The sequence below is a fragment of the Cnephaeus nilssonii genome, assembly GCF_951640355.1.
Source record: "Cnephaeus nilssonii genome assembly, chromosome: 24".
In the NCBI taxonomy this organism is placed as follows: Eukaryota; Metazoa; Chordata; class Mammalia; order Chiroptera; family Vespertilionidae; genus Cnephaeus; species Cnephaeus nilssonii.
Genome location: NC_137095.1, coordinates 7687194 through 7704047, shown reverse-complemented (window position 1 = coordinate 7704047; position 16854 = coordinate 7687194). Strand labels below are relative to the sequence as shown.

At 44.1% G+C, this 16854-nt stretch overlaps 1 protein-coding gene across 7 annotated transcripts in view; it reads left to right on the top strand.

The window, feature by feature from the left end:
• The window catches only part of LOC307094912 (endophilin-A3-like), a gene marked incomplete at its 5' end in the record, with an annotated part of 109856 nt that overhangs the window by 23438 nt on the left and 69564 nt on the right, over positions 1 to 16854 (top strand). For 3 of the 7 annotated variants that reach the window (XM_079764085.1, XM_079764079.1, XM_079764084.1), the window contains 7 exons: positions 600 to 733; positions 3919 to 4077; positions 7896 to 7999; positions 14840 to 14946; positions 15134 to 15220; positions 16432 to 16555; positions 16714 to 16820. In XM_079764085.1, coding sequence (XP_079620211.1) covers positions 600 to 733; positions 3919 to 4077; positions 7896 to 7999; positions 14840 to 14946; positions 15134 to 15168 — 539 coding nt within the window. In that variant the 3' untranslated portion in view covers positions 15169 to 15220; positions 16432 to 16555; positions 16714 to 16820. Of the gene's footprint in view, positions 1 to 599; positions 734 to 3918; positions 4078 to 7895; positions 8000 to 14839; positions 14947 to 15133; positions 15221 to 15297; positions 16556 to 16713; positions 16821 to 16854 lie in introns of those variants that run through there. The other 4 variants (XM_079764086.1, XM_079764087.1, XM_079764078.1 and 1 more) reach the window with 4 other exon arrangements.

The following is a 16854-nucleotide window of genomic DNA, read 5'->3' as shown; positions in this document are numbered from 1 at the left end:
AAGAAATGTAGGGTTTTTATTTTTAGCCAGGCTGGCTGGCTCAGTTGTTGAGTTTCTTTTTCTTTTTCCATTTTTTTCAAGAAAAACTCTTCTAAATATAATAATGTTTCATGCAGTAAGTATCTCAAGAAAAACTATTTTAAACATAATAATGTTACACGCAATAAGCACCAATTATTCAAGAAAAACTATCTTAAATATAATAATATTACATGCAATAAACAATATTTCACACAAAAAGGGATTTTAGTTATTATAATTCTTATACTCAGGTTGAGATTTGACCTATGAACCAGGAGGTCACGGTTCAATTCCCAGTCAGGGCACATGCCTGGGTTGTGTGGGGGCCGTGCAGGAGGCAGCCCATCCATGATTCTCATCATTGATGTTTCTCTCTCCCTCTCCCTTCCTCTCTGAAATCTATAAAAATGTTGTTTAAAAAAGAAAGTTTTTATTTTTATTCTTTTCCAAGTCAGTCCCTGAGCAAAGACCTTGTTAAATAAAGGATCACCCCACAAATCTTGGGCAAGAAGTGAATAGTGCCACCCACCTCTGGGCGCTCCGTGAAGGAACGCTTTTTATTTGTGTTTCTGTCCCAGGCGGCGCGCTGATCGATATGGGCAAGGCCATGAAGCTGATGGCGGAGGTGAAAGAATCCTTTGATATTAACGTCAAGGAAACCTTTATCCAGCCACTCCAGTTAGTACACGACGAAGATTTAAAACAGATTTCGGTAAGTTTTCTCGGCTGTAAACCCCGGCATTGCTACTTAAAATGATGTTTGTAGTTAAAACCATGGGGTCGTGTCTGTAGGGACCCAGCAAAAGCATCATCTTAGTGTGGGCGGTGAAACAGGTAACCACGCAGTGATGTTCACCTGGCCCCTGGGTGGGAGCCCCAGGAGCCATAAGCCCTTTATCCTGTAGCTGTGTGTGTGTGTGTGTGTGTGTGTGTGTGTGTTTTAATGGTAAACGTGTTTATTTATTTTAATCCTCATTCAAGGATATTTGTTCCATTGACTTTTTTATTTTTAATTTTTAAAAATATTTTTATTTTTTTTAAATATATTTTTCTTGATTTTTAAAAATATATTTTATTGATTTTTTACAGAGAGGAAGAGAGAGAAACATCGATGAGAGAGAAACATTGATCAGCTGCCTCCTGCACACCCCCTACTCGGTATGTACCCGCAACCATGGTACAGGCCCTTGACTGGAATCGAACCCGGGACCCTTGCGTTCGCAGGCCAACGCTCTATCCACTGAGCCAAACCGGTCAGGGCTTTTTTTATTGATTTTTTTAGAGAGAGAGGAAGGGAGAGGAATAGAGAGTTAGAAACATCAATGAGAGAGAAACATCAATCAGCTGCCTCCTGCACACCCCCCACTGGGGATGTGCCCGCAACCAAGGTACATGTCCTTGACTTTAATCAAACCTGGGACCTTTCAGGCCGCAGGCCGATGCTTTATCCACGGAGCCAAACCTGTCAGGGCAAAATATTTTGATTTGTATTGGTTTCAGAGTAGAAGGGAGAGGGAGAGATAGAAAAATCAGTGATGAGAGAGAATTATTAATTGGCTGCTTCCTGCATGCCCCCCACATGTGCCCTTGGCCGGATTTGAACCTGGAACCCTTCAGTCCACAGGACAAAGCTGTAGCCACTGAGCCAACCCAGCTAAGGCTTCTCCATTGGTTTTTAAAGAAAGTAGAAGAGAGAGGGAGAGACAGAGAGAAACATCGATGTGAGAAAAACACATCGACTGGCTGCCTCCTGCTCACACCCTGACCAGCGCCCCTGCTGGGGAGGAGCCTGCAACCAGAATGGAATGCAGGACCCTTAGGTCTGAAGGCTGACGCTCTATCCACTGAGCCACACAGGCTAGGGCTATCCTGTGGCTTATTGAAGCCATAAAGAAACCAAGCTAAGGGTACTTATTTCCACAGCCATTACTCAGAGCAAATGATTCTTAAACTGTGGAGTGGATTTTTGACGGTGAAAATCATAACCTATTCAATGCATCTTTTTAAAATATATATATATTTATATTTATTTAAGAGAGAGAGCGAAACATCAATGATGAGAGAGAATCATTGATCCACTGCCTCCTGCACATCCCCTACTGGGACTGAGCACACAACCCAGGCATGTGCCCTGACCGGGAATCAAACTGACCTGTTTCCTAGGTCGATGCTCAACCACTGAGCCACACCGGCCGGGCCTCATTGCTTTTTTTGATACATGGCACAAATGGTCATTAATTTCCAGGACTTTACTATATATTTGGAAAATTTTTTTTAAATGGCCACATGGAGCTCACACACAAGAGGGTGTGTGTGTTTCTTTCATGGTAGCGTTTACTCAACTCATTATGTAATTGTTGGGGAACCTTATGGAAGATGTATAAGTACTCCAGAACAAGCAGGTCAAACTCAAAAGCTAACATGGGCCAAATAAACAAGGTTTAAGTGTATGTGGGCCGCAAAAACAAAAAAGCTTCAATTTTCATATAAACAGGTTTATTTCGATAGAAACATGCTTAATACAAGGGGCTGAAATGAATGAGTTATCGTTAACATAAAATAATAGAACATTTTAATAAAAGTTAGTATTTTTTCTTGAACATTGACTTAGCAGACACTGCATAACTGCACAAATGAATAAGTGTAATGCAAATAAACCCATTTTTCTTGTTCTCTGAAAGCGAGATATTTTCTGTTGCGCACACCAAACAAGTCAGTCCAAGACTAAGGATGTGGCCATCGGCTGCTAAAATATTCACTGCTAGTATTAGTGGAGAGAAATGGTGGGCCGGCGCGTAAGGCGCGTAAGAGAAATGAATGCAACACGGTGATAGTCATCAGTCATTAGCAAACATTGCAGTTAGTTATTAAGAATTATCTATAACAGGATATTGTAAAAATTAAGTTGCAAAATTTTTAAAAAATATATATTTTTATTGATTTCAGAGAGGAAGGGAGAGGGAGAGAGAGATATAGAAACATCAATGATGAGAGAGAATCATTGATCGGCTGCCTTGCACACGCCCCCTACGGGGGGATGGAGCCCGCAACCTGGGCATGTGCCCTTGACTGGAATCAAACCTGGGACCTTTCAGTCTGCAGGCCGACACTCTATCCACTGAGCCAAACCAGCTAGGGCAAGTTGCAAAATTTTTATTAAAACATTTCTTACATAACTTTATACTGGCTGGGCCTCAAAAATATTCATTGTGGGCCACATGCAGCCTGCAGGACATGCGTTTGACATGTTTGCTTTAGAAGATACTAGAGATTTGTATTTTTATCATCTACTTCTTAATAAGCATTCGACAGTAGTGCCGGAAGACATATCCATCCCTATTTTTGGTATAGTTAATTTGGTTGGAAATTACGGACATTAACAGAGCTGGTGAGAGTTCTTGTAAAGATCTTTGAAAATGGAATATGAGTGACAATACTGTGTCCTTATGGTCCATATTGACAATCATCTGTCATCCATCCATTCTTCCATCCATCCATCCATCTATCCATCCATTCATGTATTCTATCATCTGTCCATCCATCCATCCACCCATCCATGGATGCTATCATCCATCCATCCATCCATTTATGCTATTATCCCTCCATTCATCCATCTATCCATTCATACACTTAATGCTATCATCGCTCCATCCATCCATTCATCTGTTTATGCTATCATCCATCCATACATCCATTTGTTCATTCATTTCATAAATATTCCTTGATAAAAGAAGCCTCTCCCAGATGCTGAGGTGCCCACCAAAAAGTAAAGTAACTGGGTCCCTAACCCTAACATGTAGACCCAGAGGAAGCAATGACCTTCCTTGTAGAGGCACGGCAGGCCGCCCTGGGCCCCGTGCCGAGGTAGCGGCTCCAGGTCTGTCTCCTCTCCCTCAGCACCACTTGAAGAGGCTGGAGGGCCGCCGCCTGGACTACGATTATAAAAGGAAGCGCGTTGGAAAGATCCCCGACGACGACATCACACAAGCAATGGAAAAGTTCGAGGAGTCCAAGGTTGTGGCAGAGAAAAGCATGTTTAGGTTTTTAGAAAATGACGTAAGTATTGACCCCAAGCAGGAGACCCTCCTGGGAATGGAACATTGACTGTATGTTTGTGGGGAAGCTTTTGGGAGCCTTTGTTGTTTTAAAAGTTTCCAGAAATCAGAATTTTTTAAAATTTATATACTAGTGGCCTGGTGCACTAGTTCGTGCACATTGAAAGGAAATTAATTAGAAGAAAGATTCCTGCAAGTACTTACGTTACTGCAAAAAATTACATGTCAAAATAGTATATATAATATCTACACTAATAAAGGTAAGATGCAAATTGACCGTACCTTTCATGACGCCCACCAGCCAATCAGGAGTGACTATGCAAATTAACCCAACAAATATGGTGGGTTAATTTGCATACTCAGGTGCAGTGGCCAGGGGTGTTTGGCACTGCCCCAGCCGCTCCAGGCCTCTGGGCAGGGTGGGAAGGCGGAAAGGCGGCTCCAGCCAGAGCCGAAGGTGGTGCCAGCAGCTGGGGGAAGGAAGGCCCACTCTTGCACAAATCTTTGTGCATCGGGCCTCTAGCAGTATAAAATTAAAACATGCGTGCGATTGGTGCCAGCGAGAGCTTTATATGTATTGTGCATGTATGAGTTAACGTTTATTTTTAAACTAGAAGCCCGGTGCACGAAATTCGTGCACGGCGGGGGGTTGTCTCTCAGCCCAGCCTGTACCCTCTCCAATCTGGGACTCCTGGAGGGATGTCCGACTGCCCGTTTAGGCCCGATCCTGGTGGGATCGGGCCTAAACGGGCAGTCGGACATCCCTCTCACAATCCAGGACTACTGGCTCCCAACTGCTTGCCTGCCTGCCTTTCTGATTGCCCCTAACCACTTCTGCCTGCCAGCCTGATCACCCCCTAACCACTCTGCTGCCAGCCTGGTTGATGCTTAACTGCTCCCCTGCCAGCCTGTTTGCCCCCAACTTCCCTCCTCTGCCAGCCTGGTCACCCCTAACTGCCCTCTCCTGCAGGGTTGATCACCTCCAACTGCCCTCCCTTGCAGGCCGGGTGCCTCCCAACTGCCCTCTCCTGCTGGCCATCTTGTAGTGGCCATCTTGTGTCTACATGGGGGCAGGATCTTTGACCACATGGGGGCAGCTATATTGTGTGTTGCAGTGATGATCAATCTGTATAGTACTCTTTTATTAGATAGGATAGAGGCCTGGTGCACGGGTGGGAGCCAGCTGGTTTGCCCTGAAGGGTGTCCTGGATCAGGGTGGGGTTCCCTTGGGGTGTGGGGCGGCCTGAGCGAGGGGCCTGTGGTGGTTTGCAGGCCGGTCACGCCCCCTGGCAATGCAAGGGGAAGCCCTGGTATCTGGAATTTATTTTTCTTCTACAATTGAAACTTTGTAGCCTGGAGCGGAGCCAAGCCTGCTGCTCCCTCCGGGGTGGTAGCCATTTATGTGGCAGTTAATTCACCTTCTACAATTGAAACTTTGTAGCCTTAAGTTGAGCCCGGCCAGGGTGTGCTTTAAAGCTTTGCTTCCCCTGTTGCCGCCGGCAACCCTGGCTTGCTCTCTCAAGCTCCATTCTGCCGCCATTTGTTTGAATTTGTTTACGTTCTATAATTGAAACTTTGTAGCTTGAGTGGAGGCTTAGGCCTGCAACGGCTATGGAAAGCTTGGCTTCCTCTGTTACCTGGGAAACCTTGCTCTCTGTGGCTGTAGCCATCTTGGATTGGGGTTAATTTGCATACTCGCCCTGATTGGCTGGTGGGCGTGGCTTATGTAGCGGAGTGATGGTTAATTTGCATATTACCATTTTATTAGAGAGGATTGCCAGTGCACGTCATACGTATTGGCCAGTCAGACGCATGTACAGTCAGCCACTTAGAGGGAGAGGGAGGGAGAGAAACATCAATGATGAGAGAGAATCATGGATCAGCTGCCTCCTGCACACCCCCTACTGGGGATCAAGCCCGCAACCTGGGCATGTGCCCCGACTGGAATAGAACCGTCACCTCCTGATTCCTAGGTCGGTGCTCAACCACTGAGCCATGCTGGCTGCGTCCGGGTATTTCATTCCAAGTGTGGTTTGGGGAGCGGAGGCCACCACACACAGCTGGCTGCTCGTGGCCCGGGCACAGCTGGGGGCCTCCACATGACAAGAGACTCAGCTTAGTAACCACCTCTCCCCTGGTTGCACTGAGCACCTACTATGTGCGTGCACAGCGTCCGGGATGCATGTCTCTCCTGATGTCAGCCAGGAATGGAGGAAGTGCCTAGTGACAAATGCATCTCTCCGTGACATAACCTTGTATTTTAGCCACATGCGAGAGAAGAGCTGCTGATGTCCCCTCCGACCCTCTCAGCCCCACAGTGTTTCAGAGAATGTTCCTTTAGCCCTAGCGGGTGTGGCTCAGTGCAAAGAGCATAGGCCTGTGGACAGAAGGGTCCCAGGTTCGATTCTGGTCAAGGGCACGTATCTTGGTGGCAGGCTTGATACCCAGCCCTGGTTGGGTTGTGTGCGAAGGCAAACCAATCAATGTGTCTCTCTCACATCAATGTTTCTCTCTCTGTCTCTCTCTCCCTTCCACTCTCTAAAAACCAATAGAAGGAATATCCTCACGTGAGGATTCAAAACAAAACAAGAAGAATGTTCATTTAGTTCTCTCCCACGATTCCGTTTCACATTCTGCAGTGCCATGCGGATTGCAAACAGGGTGTTAAGATAGAAATTCGCTTTCCTGAGGACAGAGGTGGCAGTCTACTGGGATCACGTGAGGTTGAGTCACTGGGCTTGTTGAAAAGTATGTGTCAGCCCTGGCCGGTGTGGCTCAGTGAATAGAGCGCCAACCTGCGGATTGAAGGGTCCTGGGTTCGATTCTGGTCAAGGGCACATACCTGGGTTGTGGGTTCCATCCCCAGTGGAGGGCGTGCAGGAGGCAGCCGATCCATGTTTCTCTCTCATTGATGTTTCTCACTCTCTCTCCCTTCCTCTCTGAAATCAATAAAAATATATTAAAAAATAAAAAAGTATGTGTCAGAGCCAAAGAGGTGAAACTGAAGGAATCCGTTCAGTTGTGTGGATGGGTGGAATGAGAGATGCCACCTTCTTTAGAGTTTATTCCTTTCAGCTGTTTGTCTCAGGGAAGGCTGTTATAACAGCAAGAACCTACAGGGGGCGCTGCCCTGGGTCCCTCTTGTCTGAGAAGAGCAGGATGTACTTAGTCTCCTGACTGGACTTGAGCAGAAAGGAGCCCAAGAGACACTTCAGTGAGGGAGCCGCTCATCCGCTCAGTGACACTTTCCCTTGTCATAGGAAAAGCTGGATCTCTGTTTCCACATGGACAATGAACTTTATTGTTATATTTTTTAAAGAAAAATTATTTATTTGTTTATTGTTGGTTCATCCTCGCCTGAGGATATTTTTCCATTGATTTTTAGAGAGAGGGAGAGGCAGAGAGAAACATCCATGTGAGAGAAACGTCAATGGGTTGCCTCCTGCAGGCGCGCTGACCAGGGCCCTGGCCGGGGAGGAGCCTGCAACCAAGGCACGTGCCCTTGACAGGAATCGATCCCGGGACCCTTTGGTCCGCAGGCCGATGCTCTCAGATCGGTGAGCTTTATAGCATAAAAGAAAATCTCCTGAGAATATCCTCTCCGTGGGATAGTCAGCATTTGATTGAGTTAAAGCACATTTACAATCAGAACTCCATGAGCACGTGTGCGGCCGGCATCGCTAGCTCTATACACTGGACCCGCGTGATGCTCACCAGCTCCTGTGACATTACATGACCGAGGCGGACGGGGCTTCCCTGCAAGGCCTGGTCCCTGGGCTCATGTCCCGCCTCCAGGGAGTAACATCCCCTTCCCTGCAGGTAGAGCAACTCAGCCAGCTGGCCCAGTTTGTCCAGGCGGCTCTCGACTATCACCAGCAGTCGGCCGACATCCTGCAGCTGCTGCAGAGGAAGCTGCGGATACGGTAAGAGCCTCGTGCACCCGCCCGGGGAGGTGGGGTCACAACCAGTGGGAACCCCTCCCTCTGGCTCTCTGCCTCTCCGTCTCCCCCGCCCCTCCCATTGTCCCTTCTTTTTTTTAAATATATATATATATATATATGTATATATATATATATATATATTTTTTTTTTTTTTTAATTGATTTCAGAAAGGAAGGGATAGGAAGAGAGAGGAACATCAATGATGAGAGAGAATCATGGATCGGCTGCCTCCTGCACGTCCCCCACTGGGGATCAAGCCTGTAACCTGGACATGTGCCCTGACCGGAAATTGAACCCTAACCTTCTGGTTCATAGGTCGATGCTCAACTGCTGAGCCACGCCAGCCTGGCTGGTCTAGACTTTTTTGAAAATGAGTGATATCCTATGGAGTATGCATGGTAACCCTGTGCATTAAAGTGAGGGGTGAACAACAAAAAAACTACCCTATTGTTTGGCCGGGTTGGATTACAGAAAATTGTCTTCTCCAGGACTAGCATAATGAATAAATGTGGAGGGGTTTTGGCTTCTATCAATGCCCTTCTGACAAAGGGAAAAGTGGTATCTGGTCAGCAAGGTGTCCCCTCTGTAGACGGGTGGTCACTGGGAGCTCACAGGTGCAGCATTTCATTTTCTTTTTTTTTTTTTCATTGAAAACTTCATCTGATGTATTTGTTTATTGTTGAAGTCATCTCATATCCAAAGCATCACATATACAAATTTATTCCAAGGAAATTGTAATACTATTGGAACTTTTATGAGGAAGATATCTACCAACCAGTAGGATATAAGATATACTATTTTTCTCCTTTAGTAAATTTGAAATTCACTGTCTTTTAAAAACTTTTAACTGCAATTACAACTGCAATGTGTTTCTAAACATTGGCTCACTTATATTAAGAAATGGTGCACCTTTTTTTAAACACAAATTCTTCTAAGTTATTTGTACAATTTGAATGGCTTTATAGTCTGGGTTTACAGAATTCAAAGTTTAATTGAAATTTTTTGTTTGTTTGTTTAAAGTATTACGTATAGTAGTACATATAACTCCTTTTTTCCCCCCCATTGACCTTCCCCCGGCCGCCCCTACCCCCTGTCACATGCCCTCATCCGACCCCCTCAGTGTCTTGTGTCCATTGGTGTGCTTATATGCATGCATACAAGTCCTTTGGTTGATCTCTTTCCCCCTCCCCAACACTCCCCAGCCTTCCCGTTGGAATTTGACAGTCTGTTCGGTGCTTTACTGCCTCTGTATCTATCTTTTTGTTCATCAGATTATAATGTTCTTTATTTTCCATAAATGAGTGAGATCATGTGGTATTTTTCTTTCATTGCCTGGTTTATTTCTCTTAACATAATGCTCTCCAGGTCCATCCATGCTGCTGCAAATGGTAAGAATTCCTTCTTTATTATAGCAGCGTAGTATTCCATTGTGTAGATGGACCATAGTTTTCTGATCCAGTCATCCAGCATTTAGACTGTTTCCAAATCTCAGCTATGGTGAATTGTGCTGCTATAAACATTGGGGTGCATATATCCGTTCTGACTGGTGTTTCTAGTTTCTTGGGATATACTCCTAGAAGTGGGATTACTAGGTCAAATGGGAGCTCCATTTTTAGTTTTTTGAGGAAACTCCATACTGTTCTCCACAGTGGCTGCACCCGTCTGCATTCCCACCAGCAGTGCACGAGGGTTCCTTTCTCTCCGCATCCTCGCCAACACTTGTCGTTTGTTGATTTGTTGATGATAGCCATTCTGACCGGTGTGAGATGGGACCGCATTGTCGTTTTGATTTGCATCTCTCGGATAATTAGTGACGTTGAGCATGTTTTCATGTGTCTGGGCCTTCCTCTGTCTTCTTTTGAAAATATTCTATTTAGGCACATTGCCCATTTTTTTTTTATTGGATCATTTATCTTCCTTTTATTAAGTTGTAGAAGTTGTCTGTAGATGTTGGAGATTAAACCTTTATCAGTGATAACATTTGCAAATATGTTCTCCCATGCAGTGGGCTTTCTTGTTGTTTTGTTGATGGTTTCTTTTGCTGTAAAAAAGCTTTTTATTTTGATGTAGTCCCATTTGTTAATTTTCTCTTTAGCTTCCATTGCCCTAGGAGCAGTATTAGTGAAGAAGTTCTTTCGGCATATGTCTGAGATTTTGCTGCCTGTGGATTCCTCTAGTATTTTTATGGTTTCCCGTCTTATGTTTAAGTCCTGTATCCTTTTTGAGTTTATTTTTGTGTATGGTGTAAGTTGGTGATCTAGTTTCATTTTTTTGCTTGTATCCGTCCAATTTTCCCAACACCATTTATTGAAGAGACTGTCTTGACTCCATTGTATGTTCATGCCTCCTTTGTCAAATATTAATTGTGCATAGTGGTTTGGGTCGATATCTGGGTTCTCTATTCTATTCCATTGGTCTATATATCTGTTCTTGTGCCAGTACCAGGCTGATTTGAGAACAGTGGCCTTGTAATACAGCTTGAAATCTGGTATTGAGATCCCACTTACTTTGTTCTTTCTCAGGATTGCTGTGGCTATTCGGGATCTTTTTTTTATTCCAGATGAATTTTTGGAGAGTTCTTTCTAGGTCGGTGAAATATGCCATTGGTATTTTAATGGGGAGTGCATTGAATCTATAGATTGCTTTGGGTAGTATGGACATTTGAATGATGTTGATTCTACCAATCCATGAACATGGTATGTTCTTCCATGTGTTTACGTCTTCCTCTATCTCTTTTTTCAGTGTCCTGTAGTTTTCTGCATATAGGTCTTTTATCTCCTTAGTTAGGTTTATCCCTAGGTATCTTAATTTTTTTGGTGTGATGATAAATGGGATTGCTTTTTTAGTCTCTCTTTCTGTAAGTTCACTATTGGTGTATAGAAATGCCATAGATTTCTTGGCATTCAGAGAAAGAATTCAGAGAAATGGTCATAAGGTGGATGAAAAGAATGGAAGACAAATTCGACAATATGTGTATGAACCAAGAGGAAATGAAGAAGAATCAAGAACAAATGAAAAATGACATCGCTGCTATAAAGAACTCAGTAGAAAGCATCAAGAGTAGACTAGAAGAAGCAGAAGACCGAATCAGTGAGCTAGAAGACAAGGTAGGAAAAAATACCCAAGTAGACCAGCTTCTAGAAAAAGAAATTAAAAAGTAAGAGGACAGCCTAAGGTAACTTTGGGACAACACGAAACAAAACCATCTGCATAAGCGCGGTGCCAGAAGGAGAGGAAACTGAGCAAGGAATAGAAAACCTGTTTGAAATAATAATGACAGAAATCTTCCCTGATATAGGGAAGAAAAAACCCACACAAATCCAAGAAGCTCACAGAGTCCCAAGCAAAATGAACACCAAAAGACCGATGCCAAGGCACATTATAATTAAATTGGCAAACACCAACGACAAAATAATAATCTTAAAAGCGGCCAGAGAGAGACAGAAAGTTACATACAAAGGAACCCCCATCAGACTAGCAACTGATTTCTCAACAGAAACTCATCAGGCCAGAAGGGAATGGAATGAAATATGCAAAGTCATGCAAAGGAAGGGTCTGAATCCAAGAATACTGTACCCAGCAAGGCTATCAATCAAAATTGAAGGTGAAATCAGGAGCTTCACAGACAAAAAAGGACTAAGGGAGTTTATTACCACCAAACCAGCAATGCAAGAAATGCATAAGGGTCTGCTGTGAAAAGAAGAAATGGGAAGTGAAGAAGGAACACAGGGGTATAGAATAAAAATGGTGACAAATAAGTATTTATCAATAATAACTTTAAATGTAAATGGATTAAATGCTCCAATCTAAAGATATAGGGTAACGGTTTGGATAAGAAAACTTGACCCATATATCTGCTGTGTACAAGAAACCCATTTTAGAAAAATAGATTCACACAGACTGAGAGTGAAGGCATGGAAAAAGGTTTTCCAGGTGAATGGAAATGAAAAAAAAAGCTGGGGTAGCAATACTTATATCTGACAAATTAGATCTCAAAGTGAAGGATATAAAAAGAGATAAGGAAGGCCACTTCATAATTCAAAAGGGAGCAATCCAGCAAGAAGAAATAACTCTGGTAAACATATACGCATCCAATACAGGAGCACCCAAATACATAACAAAACTCCTGGAGGATATCAAGGGAGAGATTGACAGAAATACAGTCATAGTAGGAGACTTTAATACCCCAATATCACTATTGGACAAATCCTCTAAACAAAAAATCAGCAAAGAAACATCAATCCTAAATGACTCACTAGACCAGATGGAATTAATTGACATCTTCAGAACATTTCACCCCAGAGCCACAGAATATGCATTCTTCTCAAGTGCACATGGGTCATTTTCAAAGATAGACCATATGCTGGGTCACAGGCAAAGTCTCTTCAAATTCAAGAAGATAGAAATTATATCAAGCATCTTCTCAGATCACAGTGGCATAGAACTGGAAATCAACTACAATAAATACAATCCAAAAAAATCAAACACATGGAGACTAAATAGCATGCTATTAAACAATGACTGGGTTGCCAGAGAGATCAAAGAAGAAATGAAAAACATTATGGCAACAAACGACATGAAAACACAACAATCCAAAATGTATGGGACACAGCAAAAGCAGTCTTGAGAGGGAAGTTCATAGTTCTACAATCCTACTGCAAAAAACAAGAAACAATGGTAATAAATTACCTAACTCTACAACTCGAGTTAGAAAGAGAGCAACAAGAAAAGCCCAGTGTAATCAGAAGGAAGGAAATAATAAAGATCAGAGCAGAGATAAATGAGATAGAGACCCCCCCAAAAAAAATAAATACAAAAGATCAACAAAACCAAGATCTGGTTCTTTAAAAGAATAAACAAGATTGATGAAGCTCTAGCCAGGCTCACCAAGAAGCAAAGAGTGAGGACCCAAATAAACAAAATCCAAAATGAAAGAGGAGAAATAACAACAGACTCCACAGTTATACAAAGGATTGTTCAAAAATACTATATCCGAAACCGGTTTGGCTCAGTGGATAGAGCGTCGGCCTGCGGACTCAAGGGTCCCAGGTTCGATTCCGGTCAAGGGCATGTACCTTGGTTGCGGGCACATCCCCAGTAGGGGGTGTGCAAGAGGCAGCTGATCGATGTTTCTCTCTCATCGATGTTTCTAACTCTCTATCCCTCTCTCTTCCTCTCTGTAAAAAATCAATAAAATATATTTTTAAAAAAATACTATGAACAACTCTATTCCAACAAACTGGACAATCTGTAGGAAATGGACATATTCCTAGAAAAAACAATCTTCTAAAACTCAATCAGGAAGAATCGAAGCATCTCAATAGGCCAAAAACTATGGAAGAAATTGAAGCAGTCATCAAAAAGCTTCCAGCAAACAAAGCCTGAGGCCAGTCGGCTTCACGGGAGTTTTACCAAACATTCAAAGAACTAAAACCCATCCTCCTCAGACTATTCAAAAAAATTCAAGAGGAAGGAACACTTCCAAGCTGGTTCTATGAAGCCAGCATCACCCTAATACCAAAACCAGATAAAGACAACACAATGAAAGAGAATTACAGGCCAATATCCCTCATGAACATAGATGCCAATATCCTCAACAAAATAATAGCAAATCGGATCCAGCAGTACATCAGAAAGATCATACATCATGACCAAGTAGGATTTATCCCAGGGATGCAAGGATGGTACAATACCCGCAAATCAATAAACGTGATACATCATATAAACAAATTAAGTGATAAAAATCACATAGTCATATCAATTGATGCAGAAAAATCATTTGACAAAATCCAACACCCCTTCTTGATAAAAACTCTCAGCAAGGTGGGAATAGAAGGATCATACCTCAATATAATAAAAGCCATATATGATAAACACACAAGTCAACATCATACTCAATGGGCAAAAACTAAAACCATTTTCCCTAAGAACAGGAACAAGACAGGGATGCCCTCTCTCACCACTCCTGTTCGACATAGTAATGGAAGTATTAGCCATTGTAATGAGACAAGAAGAAGAAATAATAGGCATTCAAATTGGAAAAGAAGAAGTAAAGCTGTCCTTATTTGCAGATGACATGATATACATAAAAAACCCAAAACACTCCATCAAAAAGCTATTAGACTTAATAAATGAATTTGGCAAGGTAGCAGGATACAAAATTAACGCCAAGAAATCTATGGCATTTCTATACACCAATAGTGAACTTACAGAAAGAGAGACTAAAAAAAAAACCCAGCATTTCATTGTCTGTTTCTGTATCGGGGAGAAAAAGAGACAGAAAATGAAAGCCCCTCCCAGTGGCAGGATCCTGCTGGTCACACAGGAGTTAATCCCCCTCCCAACCTAAGGATCCTGCTGCTGACTCAGGAGGTAAGCCCCGCCCACATGAGCTAAGCTCCTCCCATAGGACGTAAGCACCTCCCACTGTCTGGGTCCTGTGGCTAACAGGCATTATGCCCCACACTCATGAGCTAAGCTCCTCCCACAGGAGCTAGGCCCCTCCCATTGAGAGGATATTGGTGGTCACACAGGAGCTAAGCTCCTCCCACTGGCAGGGTCCTGCTGGGGCTTAACTCCCAGGTGACCACTGCCCACTGCCAAGACCAACTTCACCATAGAGGCTCTTCCAAGGCATGGTTGAACATCGACATCTCGGGCGTCACCTCTAGCACTTTGGGCTACTCCAGAGTTGGGGTGTAAAACTCACCCCCACCCCGCCCCTCAGGGTGTAGGCTCCTCAAGGCAGAGCCAGCGTGTGTGGGAGGCTGTTTGGCTTCAGCCGACACATCTTCCGACGTGTGTGTGTTATGTGTGTGACAGAATCGCGGCCGCCTCCTCTCTGAGCAGAAATAACTTCAGGCCGCAGCCCCTGAGAAGGTGTCCCTGCGCACTCAACGTGTCCGCAGCCTCCTCGTCCAGGTCGAAAGGTGAGCTGCCCGCCCTGGGGCCAGGTGCGCCCTGCGGGAGGGTCTGCCGGAAGCCTGCGCTCCTCTGCCATTGAAGACACTGACACCCCGAATTTCCCTCCTCCCCTCCTCTCCCGCCACCATCCCCAGGAATGCCCCTTTCCCTGCTTCCTGGGTTCAGGTACTTCTGTCAATTTTTAAAAACCAGCAGCAGGGCCCTGGCCAGTTTGGCTCACTGTTTAGAGCATCAGTCTGCAAACAGAAGGGTTCCTGGTTCGATTCCAGCCAAGGGCAGGTACCTCAGTGGCCTCGGTCATCTGTAACGCTCACTGGGCATGGGTTAGACTCTAACCGTGAGAGGGACACAGGCGATGGGACCTGAGTGATGAAGGCTGTGACTCGAGAAGGGACATCAAGTGCAGCACCAGAGGTGGGGGCGCTGATATCTGCCATCTGATGCGGTTCATTAGGTGAGGTGGAAGTGAAAAGCAGTCAGGGAGGGAGGCCTTTGTAGCAGGATGCAGGGCTGCCTCCCTGAGTGCGGACTATCACAGTGGGGGCAGTACTTTATCCAGTTTGAATTTGTGGGAGTGCAGGTGGGAGAGGTGTGGTAGAAGGACTGATGTGTACTTGGAGAGGGTGTGCTCACTCAGGGTCACAGGGCCCTGACATTGACTTCAGGGTGAATGAAAGGTGAATCCATGTTTGGTGGTGACTGGATTTAATATGTGGAATTTTACTGTAATTTTCTGAAAAGAGGGATGTTATCATGCTACAGGCAACGTCCAGAGCTTAGGTGTTATATATGTGCACACCTGTCAGTTGTTGAGGGCGGATACACTGATCATTAGGAACACGATAGCACACATCAGTGTCTTGAAAATCTCCCCTGGTATGGGGAAGGCAGAGGGTAGGAGAGCAATGCATTATGAAGTAGTGACTTAGAATTTTGGAAAGAAGGTGATTAGGAAAAATCCTGTCCAGAACAAGGTATATTGGTGTTCTTCTTGAAATTGTGTCTCTGGGAAAGAGGCTGTGTGAGAGGAGTGTGTTTCGGAGAATTATGTGACTGTCAGTGAAAGGTGATGGACTCAGCATCCTAGGATTGAGTTCAAAGATGGAAGTGTGATCCCATGCTTTTCTGAGTCTTGGAGGGACATTCTGGGCACTACAGGGGGAATGCCTGACAAGACCTGTGTGAAATCAATCACACTCTCTTTATGGCCAACATTTCTCCCTCAGCTGTATTGAGCAGAGGCTGTGTGACTTACATGTGAGGCCCAGGACTCAGATATCTTTTATCTGCTCCTCCAACTTCATTGTTGTGGGAAGACGTGGTATCAGTTGGCATATAAGGAGAGAGTCAGTTCAATTGGACTAAGGCCTGGTACCTACTCTGATGAAGGTAGTAGAGAGAGAGGATGGATGTGTAGGGTGGGGAGTACGATGAACAGAAAATCATAGGGGAGATGCTGATCATGGGTTGAACTGTCCCCATTATGACAGGATATGAACTTTGAGGACGTGGCCATTGCCTTCTCTCAGGAGGAGTGGGGGCTCCTTGATGAGGCTCAGAGACGTCTGTACTGCGATGTGATGCTGGAAGTGTTCGCACTGGTATCATCCGTAGGTAAGACTCACATTTTCTAGTGTCCTGAGGTGATGCCCCCTCTTCCTTTATTCTCCAGACATAACTTTCTCTCTTCCAGAGCCAAACCATTGGCTCTGTTCATTTCCCCCACATTATTTTATTTTATTTTTTAAATATATTTTATGGATTTTTTACAGATTTTTTTTCCCTTGTTCTTGATCTTCAGTAGCCCAGAACTTCATTGCAGCATCCTATAAATCCTTCCTGGAAATCTTTTGCTCTCATTCAGTTGCACGAAGCCAAGGTAATATGTGCGACACACTTTGGTAATGGGATAT